We start from the raw sequence: 15,626 nt of genomic DNA on the forward strand, positions 1-15,626 counted from the left end.
ACCAAGCCACACACAAATGTTAGAAAAGATATTTGTTTATTTGTTTCCCGGACAGTTAGGTCCTGAAAGCATTGCTTCAGGGTCCCTCGTTTCAAGCCCCTGTAAGCTTCCAGGCTTCGCATGCGGCATGAGAGTGTGGATGGTGTGAGGAAAAACATCAGTGCCCTCAGCCAACTGAGCTCAGCCGGGAGCTTCTGGTACCCCCGCCCCCCACCACACCTGGAGAACAGAAGCCACCGTTCGCTGTGTGGGGAATGGCATTAAATGCTGGTTGGATTTCTGGTCAGGAAGCCTAAAAGAGCAGTGCTGGCCTATTTACAAAAGAGCAGACAATTTATATAAAGAAAGCTTCATGAGATCTTGCTAGATATTTTATTGTAATAAGCATGGATAGGACACAGAGCTGTACGCTGGCATACTCTTATGACATGATTTAATATCCCAAGTCATACTATTAGAAACCTTTAGCATCTCATTCCAAAGCTAACTAGTCTTTCAAATGATGAGACACTATTTTCATTGACTTTTTAAAAAATACCTAAGAAAGATAACATCCACTGTAAGCCCCTCCTTTATTTTGGACACTCAGGGAATCAGCCTTCCATTGGCCTGGGTCACGGCTCCCTTTGGAATTCTGTCTGACATCACCTTCACGTGCCACAAATCAAATGCATTCCATCTACACTGGATTTCTGGGACCATAATTGTTTCCTTTTTTCTTCCCCAATGGTTGTGACTTTCTGCTCCTCTCACCCCAAATAACTCCCTCCCCTGCGTCTGCACTTCCTGGTCGCTGTGATCTTTCTCATTCCCATGTCACTTTTTTTTTTTTTTTGACCTTCCAACACCGATCTCTCTGAAGTTCTCTACACAAACTACAAAAGGCTAGGATTTCCTAGTGTTTCTTAATTTCTGGCCTTAGCAGCTTGTATCCTGAAAACCCCATGGGTCTTTATTTACCTCTTTCTCCATATATAAGAAATGGGGAGGAGGGTGGCAGACATGACTCCTTCAGGACATGGTGTGTTACACTGGACTTAACCGTATTCCCAGAGAATATTTCTGTAGCTTAGATTAATTGCTCCTTTGTGAATGCTCTTACCTCACAAGCTCTGAAGCATTAGCACAGATCCCTTTGCAAGAAACTGACTTAATAGAAGGCCCTTAATGCAAGTTAAGTTTTGGCCCATGGAACTGACTTTACCCACTGAGAGGTCAGGAACATGGGGAAGTCCTGCGCACTTTGCAAGCAGGGCAGACCACACATCTCACTTTGTACCAACATCAGAGCTGACATTCCTTCCTCCTCTTCCTCAGAAATCGGCTGCTAAAAGCCTTGCAATCATTGTTGATTGAGAACTAGTGAATACAGGACCAGGCAGGGTTCCTGCTTTCACGGAGCTCACAGATTCATGGACCACTCTCTTTTACAATATTGAGTTCTATTGTTTATTTTAAGATATTCTTGGCAAACAGCAGTGGTTGAACCATGTATCTTGCAGTTGAGCAGAACACCAGCAAGTATGTCTCTAAGTTTTTGTTTTCATAGGTTTTCTGGAATTTAGATCTGGTGTTGTGGCTTGAAAGCTAGAAAGCACGCGCACACATATGTGTGTATGTGTGTGTGCTGGGGGTAAGGGAACGTGCCTCAGTTAATGCATGTGGGCAAAGGGCCAAATCCACATCCTATGAACGCTGCGAAGGTTCCTGCCATTATAGAGGTTGCCTTCACAACACAATGGTTCCCAAAGGACCCCTACTGCTGTGGCTGGAAGTTCAATGTTCCTTGTCCCATTGTTGTTTTGGAGCCCCTGCTGGGCGCTATGCTTTCTTTGGCGCATCATGTCACGATGGCCAGGCTCACACATTGTACTATATAACCTTGCCTCTGTTACCCCTGAGATTACTCCAGGAATCAGATCGGTCAAAGCCACTCTCTCTCGAGCCTCTAATTCTCATCCCATTTACCCTCCAACCTAGCCTCTGGCTCTGTCTCCTCGGTACTGAGTTCTGCCCAAAGCTGACCATCCTTGGAGGATTTTATAGCTTAATCATTTCCTTTGTGACAATTTCCTGGCAAGCGTGGGAGTAGATGTCTACGTTGTTTGTGAACGTGTAGAAACGAAGAGCGCCTTTACTTGAAACACTATTAGGACTTCTGTCTGCCCCACCTGTTTCTCCCCCTGAAGAAAAGAGGGGCAGAAGTAGAATTTAAAATTAAAAATAAAAAGAAGAGAGGTTAAAGAGCTAAAATAGTGAAAGAAAACTCTTTTGAAACTCAATAAATAAAAGGTTGCTGCATTGCAGCCTTATCTGTCCCACCTTCCTGATGGTTGGATCCTGCTGGTTCTCAGTCCTTACAAAGACCCCACGGCCCACATTCCTCAAGGAGCCCCACATTTTTATTCCATTTCACTCTGTCTCTGGGATCAGACTTCAATTTGGAATGTATGGTTGCTGTGGCTACAGCACATGCTTAACTTTAATATGGATGCAATTTTAATAAATATTTGTATTTTTATGAAATGCACACACCACAAACAACACACACACATGCACATAATTCACAGACAACCAAATCCTCAGGGAAAGCGCCACCATCTGCTCATCAAGGTCAAGTGTCATTGGGAGCATAGAGTAGCCAACTGTAACATTTCATTTCAGAAGATTTCCAAGTGGTTGGAATAAACACAAATTAGACAAGACAAAACTCTGACCGTATATTGGTCTTGGAACTTAAGGGCTGAAAGAGCTAATACATAGGGAGCTAGACCACACACCAAGGGCCACTAAATCCACAGTAGCAACAACAATGATAAACAACGCCATAAGATTATGAAAATCTATTCTAATGCACAGGGAAGTACCTGGTTAAAGCTGTTAAATACAATACATGACAGTCGGGATCTGTTTCCAGTACAATATATCACATTCATATCACCTTATGTCACATTTGGCAAGTGATGCATATATAAATACACATATTTTTTGCCTTCAAAAAGTGGAACAAACCAAAAGATAAGGCTTTTCCGATAAACGGTAAAAAATGTAACTAGCAGTTGGATCTGCTTAGATCTGATAAAGCATGGCTATCCCATTTCCTCTGCCTGCTCCCTCCCCTGAGCTCAAAACTTCATGTGCACCAGCATATGTGTGTGTGTTTAGCATCAGGAGAATTACATCTCCTTCCATGAATTTCTTGTAAATATTATTATCCACTTGAAAGCATCCTGATGTTACAATTTCCTCCCAATCTCTTCCCACTGCCTTTCTAAGAAAATTTTCTCCTGTAGCTAAGAAAATAACAAGAAAATACCAAACTTTCTCCGTGGTTTATTTCAGTTTCTGTTTTTGAGCCATTTTTGTATTCTCCATGTTGCAGTATCAGAATAATTACGTTAACATGGAAATTTTTAAAATGTGGTTCTTATTGTTTTTCTCTGTATTTTTCTTTTTTCCTGTGTCCTTCCTTCTTTCCTTCCCTCCTTCTGAGAGTTCACTGAAGTATTTCCTCGGTACTAGGCTTGTGCTTATTATTTTAATCAAAGCTTATTTTTGTGCCCAACGTGTGAAAAGTAAAAATGTCTCTTTGAAATTCTATTTTACAATATAGACAGGGAATTTGGGCCTCTGGGGACTTGAATCTCACTTAAATACTGTACACATTTAGTATCACACAAGAGGTGGGGGGTGGGGATGCAAATAAACTTAACAATTACGTTTTTAGTCTGTCTTTATGAAAGAAAGCTTCTTTTCCCTAATGAAAGAGGCTCTTCAGCATCTGCTCCAGGAAGCCTGCAGAGAAAGCATTTTACCCTCGGCTTTGAAAGGATTTTTTTTTTTTTTTCCGAGCATATCCACTGTCCCTTAAAGAAGTCACATAGGTCGTTTTTCTTGTTCTTAGTTGAGCAAGGAGTAAGCACTGGATGTGTTTTCCAGGGATGAGCTGGTTGCTTCTGGGGTGGAAACATTGTACGTTCCTGAAAAACAGAACAGCAGCTCAGGCTTACGTGCAAGACTTCACGATCACTGTGGCGTGCCCCTCTCCTGATGTAGCCCCGAGGTGGTGGTGGGGGGGGGAGGCTCTCGCTCGAGAGCCAGGTAAGCTCAGCCACGCCTGGAAACAAACCCATGCCTGCCCCGCTCCCAAGACCCAGAAAGGCCAGAGAACAAACAAAGCCGTCGTTCTCAAGCATGCGTGGCAGCCGACAAGACAAGCACTAACTACTTCCCATCAAACCAGCAGCCGGGTTTCTACACAGGGCAGGGAGAAGGTGAACACGGGCAGCCCTCCACATGCCACCACATGCACGGGCCTGGGGACGTCGGCGTGAGGGAAGCTCCCTGGTCCCCTTGGGTGGGCGTGACTTGGTGGAAGCTCCTGGGAGGGGCCCAGAGGCTGAGCTGGAAAAGGCAAGAAAGGAGTACAATACAGGGGAAGAAAAGGCAGGACCGGGGAAGAAAAGGCAGGACTGGGAAAGAAGCAGAGGTCAGGAGATGCCAACAAAGGTGCAGGGCGGGGGCGGGGGGAGGGCAGCCACGGAGCAGCCACAGGGGCCGGTATCAGCAGGAGGCAGGGACTGAGCACGGGGCAAGTGGGGGCGGGGTGCTGGGCGAGGAAGGGACACAGTGCCCACCCTACCATCAGATTGGTGAGCTGCCACTGCTAACAAGGTTTCCATCACTGCCTGGGGGCCCTTTGGGGCTGCTGACAACATAAACCAAAGTTACAGTGATTATGGGACCTCAAGCAGGCCAACACGGAGCCTCATTAATGACCCTCAAGAGGCCATCAAATGGCAGTGACTGGGAATCTCAGGCCCTGGGACCTCAGGAGCAGACCCTAACTCCAACTTCAATTGGACTGACTCAGAAACAAAGAACCCATTTTATTGCCCTTAGATTGGGTAATTCTGATTCCGTAGACTCAGTTTGTAGAGTTTTCACTTGGATGCAAATGGTCAGAACATTCTAGTGACATGCCGGCCAAGTGCCATGGTAGAACCATACCCTGAGGGTTGGATCATTTCACAGCAGGCCCAATCAGGGACGTTTCAAGGCAAAAGGATAGACCCTCCGCTTTCATGAGTAATGCATCAAATCGAAGCCCCAGACACCACGTCCTTTGGAGTTTTAACAATTGATAGGCATTCTCCAAATTTGATTTTATAGGAAAAGCCTTATTCTGGAATATTGACACATTTCTGGATTCTGCCTTTGTGAGATCTGTTCATTGTCAAGAAGCTGGAAGCAATTCTGGTGCTTATTTTCCTGGGGGCGGAGGGATGGTGGGAAGAGGTTTCAACTTGCCAGGTTAGCTGAGACCCATTGCCCAAAGTCATTAACATTATTTATTTTGTACCTCCAAGGTAGCGATTTAGCTGTGCATGTTCCTAATAGAATGGATAACTTGGGTGATTCCTCCCATATATATGCACAGTTTTATAAATATCAATGTGTACCACAAGCACACTCAAAAAAAAAAAAAAAGAGAAAGAAAGAAAGAAAGAAAAACGAAAGAAAAAAAAGGGGGAAAGAAACCCATAGCATGTGATCCTATAGTAGAGCTTTCTAAATCTATTTTTTGCTACACCTTAACCCATAAACATGACCTTCCTATTCCTATTTAACTTGAATAGCAAAGAGGGTGCCTGGGTGGCTCAGTCAGTTAAGCGTCTGCCTTCGGCTCAGGTCATGATCTCAGGGTCCTGGGATCAAGTCCCACAGCGGGGAGCCTGCTTCTCCCTCTGCCTGCTGCTCCCTCCCCACTTGTGTACTCTCTCTCTCTGTCTCTCTCAAAAATAAATAAATAAAATCTAAAAAAAAAAAAACACGAATAGCAAAAACTCTGTGTTTGACAAGGCCAGCAATTTACAGTTCTCATTTTGGTAGTTGATACAGTTTTGATAGATAGCTCTCCGGAGGCTTGTCTAGATTCTCCAAATCTTATCCTTCTTAAGTTATTATTAGTTGCCCACCAAAGGCAGCTGCCCTCTGTACCAGCCTCCTGCTGGTTTGGGAAAACGTAAGCAAGCTCCTGTATTTAACCTCTGTCCCAAATGAGGCTACTGTGGGTAAATACCTTAAAGGGGGCAGTGGGAAGGTAGGGGTGTGAGACCCCCCATCAGGGCAAATTTGTTTGAGTGAACCCAAAGTGAGTGCTCTAGGGAGGGACCTAGAAGTCACTACGTACCTGTTTTACCAAACAAATTGTTAAATCTTCTTGATATTGGAGAACTCATAGAAAATACCGGTGTCGATGAACCTAGGGATGTTGACTAAAACAGAGAAGAAAGACAGTTACAAAGCAAATGTTAAGCCAAAGCCCTGTTTTATTTCTAGGATGATGCATTTGCTGCCCTCTAGTCACTGCCTGCATCTCTCAGTCCACTTGGAAGTGAGAGCCTGGTGGAGCGTGAATTTCTACTTCAAACAAATCAAGTAGGAGAGCCACTTTGAAACACTGGACTCTCATCGGATTTAGGAAAATAACTTTCAAATACATGTTTCACTGTTCAGTAGGGTTTGATATCTTCTGACATGTGACGGTAGTCAAATATGTTTGAGTGCAATAGTTATTTTCCAAAATGAACTACAGAAAATCTATTCATCGTTATTCCTCACGTTGTGTTCTCTAGTGCCTTAAATTTCCCCAGAAGATTTCTTGTTTTCCCTTGAATTTTGGTTTTTGGCCTCCAATTGGTATTATCTGTGTTATCTGATCCCTATTTAAAGATGTGGGACGGCATCTTAATGGAAGTTCTGTGGCTGACTTTAATAGGCAGAATCGGGTACAAAGCAAAAACAGTGGAATAATAATCTATCCTGAACCTGGGTGTGGACAGAGAGGGGTTTTCAAAAATCTCTACAAAAGAAAGACTGACCTTTGAGTGCTGCGAAGACCATCTTGACAGTGAAAACTTCTTTAGCAAGGCTTCCTGGACCTACAATTGTTTAAAAGAAGCCATCGTAAGTTCAATATGCCACAAGCACTGTCGACTGTTCTAGAAGCATGAAACTGTCATTGTTCTTACCTTCTGATCCCAGAGGCATCCAAAGAGTAAAATGAATAATCCCTGAAAAAAAGAATTGGGAAGAAGGACATTTTATTCACATTCTGTTGCCCAGCAAACCAAGAAGTATTGTTAATCAGGCATTGAATTTGTACTACCTCTCCCATATCTGTATTTATGGAATGAGTCCAGGGGATAATAATATTAAAAGGAATGCAGGTGGTCCACACCAGGGGGCCTTAAATGTTATCATGTGAGAAGGATATTATTCTATTTCCTTATCCCTGCCTCCTTGTGGACTGGAGGGCCTGCTGGTTGAGCTGTTGAAGGCACCTCTTCTGTCTACAGCAGTGCTCACATCATTGTGATGAGAACCTGGGGCTTGGGGTAAAATAACCAGTCCCTTGTAGTCAAGTCATGCTATACACTTCATTGGGCATGAGCCTTATAGTTTGAAGCCATGGACCCAGTAGCAGAAGTTAGGATTTGTGTGGCCTTGGCATGAGCATCTGGGACCATGTCTCAATTTCTCCTCCTTGCCAGTTCATGGGAGCCCATGCTTACCACCCACCTGCTGGTTGAATCAGAATTAAGCATTCCCTTCCTTGCTGCCTGTATCTCTGCTAAAGCTCTTCTAACAATGTGGCTTGTATTATAGTTTGTCATGTGCTAAAGAGAGCAATGAGTGTGTCTTTTTCATTTTAGTAAAATAGAGCAGAATGTCTACCTTACGTAGGGCATTCTTTCTCTCATTCTTCAGCAAATGTCCCTAGAGAACATACTGTGTGGTTCATGGCATTCATTTTATTTACCAGATGGTTATCGAGCACCTACTCTGTGCCAAAGTCTGTTTTAGGTACTATTAGGGATAGAGTGGTAAGGAAGACAAATGCTATCCCTGAATTCACAAAGATAGAGCTCATTTAATGCTTGTGGAAATTAAGTGGAGAAATGACGTGGTTTAATAGTGGTGTTTTCATTTAGGAGATAATAGGTGGCATCATGATAATGTTGGGTAAATAGCAAAATCCTGTGTAGGGAAGGGACTTTCCTCTTACTTGTATTATCAGGGCCTTTCAAAGTGACTCATGCATGCAGCTAAATTATAATGCAGGTGATAAGAGGTATAAGTTTCCGTGGCAGCAGACGAATGTGTCCCTTCTATCTCACTGGGTTCTTGTAACTCCCCCTCTTTAGGGCTAGGGCCTCCTCTGAACTAAAATCCTTCCCCATTCCTACCCCTGTTTGTGTTTCTATCATTAATTTGTCCCACCAGTTCAGATACTTCCTGAGAACCCTGCCCTGCAGAACTTACCTGAAAGGCATTGAGGAGCGTAAATATAATATGGAACACAGCATTGCTTCCTTGGAACACAGTGGCAAGGCCAAAACCCCAGGTGAGCCCCAAGAGTGGCGTGAGGACCCCAATGCTCTTGCTGATCTGAAACAGGCTACTTTTCTCCTGCTTGCTTGGCTTGTCTCCAATGGAAGGTCTCAGGATCTTGGAGATGACCACAACTGTGATGGTCATGTTCACTACCACGATGATCAGTGCTGGGATGACAAAGGCCAGCAGGGCCTTGGTATCCTCCCAGTTGAGCCAGCAGGCATTCTTCCTGGTGTAGACTTCTTGGGGTTGGGTGGCCCCCACTGTGATGACTGAGATGACAAGGGGGCAGCCATAGCCAAGAGAAAATGCAATAGTCTTCTGAATGGACTTGCTTGTGTCATGCAGAATGAAAACCAGGCGGTAGAAGAGCATGAGGCCCAGAGTCAGCATCCAGAAAAAGACGCTGAGGTAGAAGAAGTGGATGAAGAAGGTGGCGGCCACACAGGCTGTCTCGTTGAGAGGGTAAAAATGGTCGTGGATGGCAGCGGCCACAATGAACCAGATGTCGGCCACCAGAAGGGAGGCGGCAATGTTCACTATGCAGATGTGGCGCATATAGGAAGTCCGATTCTTGGTCACGGATTTCCACACCACGGCTTCCACCACTAGACAGGATGCTAAGCTCAAGATGGAAAAGCACAACCCAATGTAGGAAATGATATCCAGTAGTATTTCCAGGAGGGAACCAGGGTATGGAGAGTCAGGGGACATGAGGATGGAGAATGATGTGAGGTGGTCACAGATGCAGGAGACACTGTCCCCATCGACTCTGTTCACATAACACCCACTACTATCCCACCCCCCTGTGTAGTTGGCAAGGTTGAAATTCCAGAAGACACATTGTGGTACCCCGCCTGAAGGGTTGATGTTCTTAAAAGTCATCGAAATCCGGAATGGCAGGGTTATATTGTGGCTAACAGTAGTTGTCATCACTAAGCTGTTTGCAATGTTCTTTCCTTGCCCATCCTGAGTGAGGATGGTTTTGAGAGTTGGGAAAGCCACAGTGACAATAGACGAACCCCACTGCAGACTTCCCAGCTCACACTTGTCAATGGCCACATTGCCCCAGAGGTCCGAGTCCGAGAAAACAAAGCTCTGTTTGTAGGTTTTTGGAGGGCCAGGTTTTATTACCATGCTCCTCATCTGCACATTCGTTTGGTTGATAGACAAAAAAGTGCTATCTTCAGACCGTAATGTTCGGGAAAATCTTTCTACTGAATCCAGGAGCTGTGAGCTCTGGTTGGTCTGTTGCTGTTGGAACACCTGCCAGGTACTCAACATGGGCTTGCTAAGGATGGTGTTAACCGTAGAGAGAACATTCTGTAATTGACATGGCATGGGGTCAAACCAACCGAATTCTTTCAATCATAAAAGAGAGAAAAAAGTAACATCTCCCCGGAAACTGGTTGCATGGGTAAGAGGGAAAGAGAAGAGAAAAATGAGGCATCACAGGCTATGGGCATCTGTGTCCCTCCTTCTGATGGCAGGGAGTTTGCGGAGGATGCGTCCCCAAGGCTACGAGACCTCATCAAACATTGACCAAGTACTGCGCATCCCGCCCCCCCCCCCCCCCCCCGCCGCCCACAAAGGCCAATTCAGCAGGCTGGTAGAGATATGTATTCACTGTTCTATTTTGTTTTAAATCTCAAGCCTGTAAAGAGTGATATTTTACGAGCAAGGGTGAAGTTGTTTCAAAAGACCCTCTTCTAATGCCGAACACCAAATTGCTGGCAAAGGCATCATTCTTTTTGCTAAACATTTTGATTTTCTCTCCCATAAACGGGCTTGTCATTTTCCATTTGGGCTTTCTCTCATTGTAATTTCTTTGCCCTCCTTTGCCTTGTTCTGTTCAATCTGAAACTATGAGCCTTGTAGTTTGTTGAATGGTGGTCCCCAAAAGAACATGTCCTAATACCCAGACCGTGTGAATGTGACCTTATTTTGAGAAGAGGTCTTTGTAGTTGTAATTAAGTTAAGGATCTTGAGAGGAAATCATCCCAGATTACCTAGGTGGGCCCTACATCCAATGTCAAGTATCCTTATGAGGGACAGAAGAGGAGAAGATCAATGGAGAGGGGGAGGCCACGTGAAGACAAAGGCAGAGGGCGTACTGAGGCAGCCACAAGCCAAGGAGTGCTGGAGCTACCTGGAGCTGGACGAGGCAGAGGAAGTCTCCGCTGGAGACTTGGGAAGGAAGGTGGTCTGGCAGACACCTTGATTTCAGACTTCTAGCTTTGAGAACCATGAGAGAATAAGTTCCTGTCATCGTAAGCCACCCACCGTATGGGAATCTGTTACACTCGCCATAGGAGGTCCACATAACCTCCTTGAACCCTTGTTCCCCAAGCTGCTTGCCAGAAGCCTCTGCCTGTGTTTGGCCACTGGGAAGCATTGGCAGGAGATGAGAGGATGGGAGGAGAAAGAAGTTGAAATATATTTTCCTACGCCCCACCACAGTCATCCCCTCACCCCCTATACCCAGATACCATCTTCAGCACATCTTTGGTGATAGTTCTGTTGCTCCTGCTAGCAATCCCTCTTCCAAGGCTTCATTCTCCCTCTGCTGTAGGTACACTCTTTCCTCTCCTTTCCCCTTTAGTCCTCGGGGTGGTACTGGCTTCTAATTTTTTTTTTCTTTTTTATCCCTGGCTTGACCTCTGTAAATATCCTTTCATTAAAGTCTCATCATTTGAATTCTGGGTGACTCCACTCAGAACGCTGAGTGCCTCAGAGTTCATGCTTAGTGCTAGACCACTGAGAATCCCACCTTATACATATTCTGAAAACCTTTCATTCCTAGTTTTCTTAGAAAGCAGGTAAGAATACATTCTACTTTAATGAAGAGACTAAGATGGAGATTCACTAAAGATATCTTTTTAAGATCCCCAAATGAATACTAGAAACACCCCCTGTGACCTTAAAAGCCATAGCTAACAAAGCACAAAGCATGCTATGTGACCCTAAAATCCAGAGTATTGCTCTAGAGAAGACAAAGAAGGAGCTGCAATGGGGACGAGTTACATTTCTTGACTACAAGTCCCAACGGGTGAAAAGAGGAGACCCAAAGCTCCTGTAAGGTCTAAACCAACTCACCGTCATCATTTCTGAATTCACTTGGGTTGGAACTGTTGAGAGCAAATCCAGGATGTTAATGATGGCTCCCAGGCTCCCAGGAAATGAGCTGACTTCATGTTTCACCTTGCCTGTGCTGACAGAAAGATCCTTCAGGTATGTGGGAAGCTTCGTATCCTGACAGGGGCTCTTGATCAAATCCTAGGAAAACAAAAGCCAACACAAACAGACAAAACAAAAAACTTGCCAGTCAGTCCCGTCATCAAATCCTGTTGATCTACCCATGATGAAAATTTCTTACATCTGTGGTTTCTTTTTTTTCTCCACTCCTATAAATATATCCTATAAGATAACTTATCTCTTCATTTAATCTGTGTGCTCTTCAGAATAGAATAAGACCTCACGCGTAGAAGGGGAATAGTAAAACACATGTCAATCTGACAGCTAGCTAAAGAAAAAGAAAAGGAGATGTGATTCCTAGAGAACTAGATTAAAATTGAGTAAAATTATCCCTTGGTGGTCTGCATGGAAGCACATTTGCTACTCTGCTTTTTCTCATCACTTACTTTGCCGACCCTCAGAGGGGTGACTCCCCATCCCAATTTTCCCAGGACAGTTCTGCTTTATATCTGCTGGCCCAGTGTCATTATTACTAGCACCCTCTTTTATTTTCAAAATGTGTCCTGATTTGGATGGTAAATTATATGGTCACCCTATCTATAATGATCACACTTCTGTTTCCTAATTATCTAACCCCTACTTAAAATTAAAGAATGAACTCCAATTTGACCTCCTCCATAAAGAACTTCGACAAGTATTCCAACACATGGGAGATTCTTCCTCTGACTGCCTAAATGTTTGTTATTTTTTTAAAAAAAATATTTATTTATTTATCTTAGAGAGAGAGAGAGAGAGAGCACAAGCTGGAGGGGCAAAGAGGGAGAGAGAATCTCAAGCAGACTCGTGCTCAGCGTGGAGCCCAATGTGGGGCTCAATCTTACAACCCTTAGATCAGGGCCAGAGCGAAAACCAAGAGTCAGATGCTTAATGGACTGCACCACCCAGACGCCCCTGTAAGTGTTTGTTATTTAACATACTTTACATTTGTGACATTTCTACCAATGTCAGCTTGTGTTTTAATTTCATTATCTCTCCAATTAAATTATAAGCTCCTTAGCAATTTGAAACATGTTATATTCCACCTGATATGGTATAATGCCTAGCATAGTATAAGTCATAAATTGGCACATAGTAGGTATTCAATAAATATATGTTGAATGGATAAATCTGATAGACCAACAGGACCCCTTTCCATTGAAATTGTATCTAGGTATCTAGAATTGGAACCAGGGCCCAAAGTTGAGTTCAAATTATAGTATTCCTATCTTTCTCGATTAGGAAAATTCATATCACTGATGCATCCTCATCCAGGTCCAGCTCAGAGGCCAAGTTTTTCAAGCAGAGCTTCCTGATTATCCTAAGCAAAATCAATGTGTATAGGACTATCCAACTGGATTATGTCCTCTAGCAACTACAATAATGCTTTGCACCTAATAGGTATCTTAATGAATTTAGTGTAAGACAAGAGGAGAGTCAGAAGATAATTAGATGAGACACAAATCAATATCACTCCTTTCCCTTAATGCTTCTTCCAAGGGTGAGAGTATTTGGAACCACTTGTCTAACAATGTCATTAACTATAAGTCTACCAGTTGCCTCTTCAGTATTTATTTATTATAACTCATGGCATTTTAGGAGTCCCTACTCTCGACAACTTAAGTATGAGGTAATATTTATTTATTTTCACGAAGAAAAGAAAGGAATTTTCCCCTACTACGTGGCAGGAACCTCTCTTCTAGGTAAGAGAGGCAGGCTAGTACCATCATTCATAACTAAAGGTTTCCTCTAAAGATGGAAGAAATCTCAGACCTATAGAAGCATAAAGCCCAAGCATATTTTTTTTTTTTGCCCTGGTGAACCTTATTTTTTAATGTATCTCCCCCTTCTAAAAAGATTAGAGCTACTTGCTTGATACCCAGATTATTCAAAGGAGAGTGGTAAGAGAAGATAATTCCACCTGCACCTTGGAGGTAATAGGAACAAGGCACTGAGAAGTCAAGGTCAAGGTGTACAGCTGGTCCCAGAGTAGAATACATATTTTCTTGTCTCCACATTTGTACTTAAGAAAAATGTAAAGCGTTTGTAGGATTGCATCTTCTTTGGAAATAAACAAATAAAAGTAGCTTTGGGAGCAACACAAACCAGCCCGAGACCCATTTGCTGAAAAATATGGATAAGCTAGACCCATCTCCCCACCAAGAGCTCGGAGTCAAAGATTTAAGGATCACCTTGGCCAGCTGGAGCAGACTATTTATTGGGGCAGAGATGCAGTCATTTTTCTTCACCTCCCAGTGGGAGCCTACACATTTGTAAGTCATGATCCCGCCAGTGGGACCTCCAGGGCTGCTGGGTACGTTTGAGAACTGGCATAGTTTCTGGATGACTTTCCCAGGTTCCCCAACACCTATTGTGGGATCTCGGCACATGATCTTCTCTCCTGCATTGGAAACACGGAAATAAAAGGGACAATTTGAAAGGAGGAGAAAAGATAGTCAAAATAGGGTCTGACCTAGCTAGAATGTTGCTGTTTGAATTTATTTTTCTCTTTAGTTTCTGTGATCTTTTCAGAGTTACCCACTTTCTTTATTTCACGCCTGATTTTCCAAAGCCCCTTTTAGTGCTCTCGACACAAATCTGACTTTCATCTGCACTTGCTTTTCCTAACAGAATTTATTTCCTCTATGCCTCATCCCCGCCCCTAATCCCTGAGAATCTTCTCTCTGCTGCTGCCTGTAAAATCTAACCCACGGAAAAATCATGAAAGTTTAATGTGTGCTCATCCAGATAAGAGATAATCAGATTACCAGGAATCTCAGGGACAAAATGCCTTAATCCAAGGGATTCTCAACTCCGGCATATTTGAATCACCTGGGGAGCTCAGAAAATACCAATGTCCTAGTTTACTCCAGCCCAAACAAATAAGAACCCCTTGGGGCTGGGATTTAGGCATTGGCTGTGTTTCTCACTTTCCCCAGTGATTCCAGCGTGCAGCCAAGATTGAGAAGCACTGCCTTAATTCACACCTATGATTAATAGTGGGAATTCCAGGTACCCATGACCTGAATATTCTAAGCAATATTTGTAAACATTTGTTCCTTCTGGCTTCCCTAGAGGTGACTCTATTTCATGTCTATTCAAGGCCAGATCTGAACGGGAAAATGACATTTATTGCAGAATCTCTGATCCCCAGGGGACCTTGATTCTCTGATGATAAGATCCCTTTCTCACCAACTTACAAATTTAACATTAATTGAGTTCTCAATCATTGTATAAAATCTTAAGTACGTAAGTAAATTCTTACTAGGAAAAGGAAGAGGAATCAGACCTGGTATGAGGAAAGAGAAGAACAAAGATAAATGGGTGAAGATGGTGGCGTGAGGGACAGTGAAGAAGTGGTCTTGGCTGCCTCCAGAAGAGGTGTTCTTGGTAGAGTCAGGGGACAGTAACTCAGAGAGACAAGGAACTCTAAATTGCTTCCTACCGTGGTGTCCAGGGCTCAGTTACCAACACATATTCTCATATATCACAAATCATTCAGTAAACCCAAACATGAGTTGTGATGGAACCATGAATCCTTTGGGTATCAGAGGTCCTATTACAGACAAGATTTCTGGGGGAGGGGTTTGCTTCTGGTGGAAGCCCAGGACCACCCTTTATTCACTTGCCTCTCTGCTGCTCCTGAGGAGAGCTCTTGGTCATGGGCTATTACAGAAAGAGCCATAAACCATGACCTCCTACGTTGAAAATATTATGCGGGGAGATATTGGCTCAGTGATGACAAAGGATGGGAAAGATGGTTGCTTACGTTTTAGATGGATTCTTTTCACGTAGCCCTGTCCAGTGGGGACACCCTTCCTTGGCTGAAACCTCAAAGGGGTCTCAGCCCCACAAAGACACTATGCACTGCCCAGTCCAGTGCTTTGCCTCTCAGACTCCGCAGAAATAGGCTTTCATCTGCAAGAATTTCTTGATTACTTCCTCCCCACTATCACCAGCAGAGTGAAACCCAGCAGCCTCTTCTGCCTGCCCAC

General features: G+C 43.8%; 1 protein-coding gene across 12 annotated transcripts in view; it reads right to left on the bottom strand.

Annotated features, from left to right (window-relative positions):
- Positions 1-358: 358 nt before the first annotated feature.
- Positions 359-15,626, bottom strand: part of ADGRF5 (adhesion G protein-coupled receptor F5) — a 102,127-nt gene continuing 86,859 nt past the window's right edge. For 9 of the 12 annotated variants that reach the window (XM_025890740.2, XM_073905055.1, XM_073905050.1 and 6 more), the window contains 8 exons: positions 13,824-14,032; positions 11,497-11,676; positions 8,329-9,723; positions 7,035-7,076; positions 6,885-6,944; positions 6,194-6,278; positions 4,643-4,708; positions 359-3,980 (listed from right to left, as the gene is read on the bottom strand). In XM_025890740.2, the coding sequence (XP_025746525.1) occupies positions 3,901-3,980; positions 4,643-4,708; positions 6,194-6,278; positions 6,885-6,944; positions 7,035-7,076; positions 8,329-9,723; positions 11,497-11,676; positions 13,824-14,032 (2,117 nt within the window). In that variant the 3' untranslated portion in view covers positions 359-3,900. The remainder of the gene's footprint in view (positions 3,981-4,642; positions 4,709-6,193; positions 6,279-6,884; positions 6,945-7,034; positions 7,077-8,328; positions 9,724-11,496; positions 11,677-13,823; positions 14,033-15,626) is intronic. The other 3 variants (XM_025890745.2, XM_073905053.1, XM_073905051.1) reach the window with 1 other exon arrangement.

The sequence above is a fragment of the Callorhinus ursinus genome, unplaced genomic scaffold, assembly GCF_003265705.2.
Source record: "Callorhinus ursinus isolate GAN/ISIS: 27379988/994484 unplaced genomic scaffold, GSC_fseal_2.0 scaffold22, whole genome shotgun sequence".
NCBI lineage: Eukaryota > Metazoa > Chordata > Mammalia > Carnivora > Otariidae > Callorhinus > Callorhinus ursinus.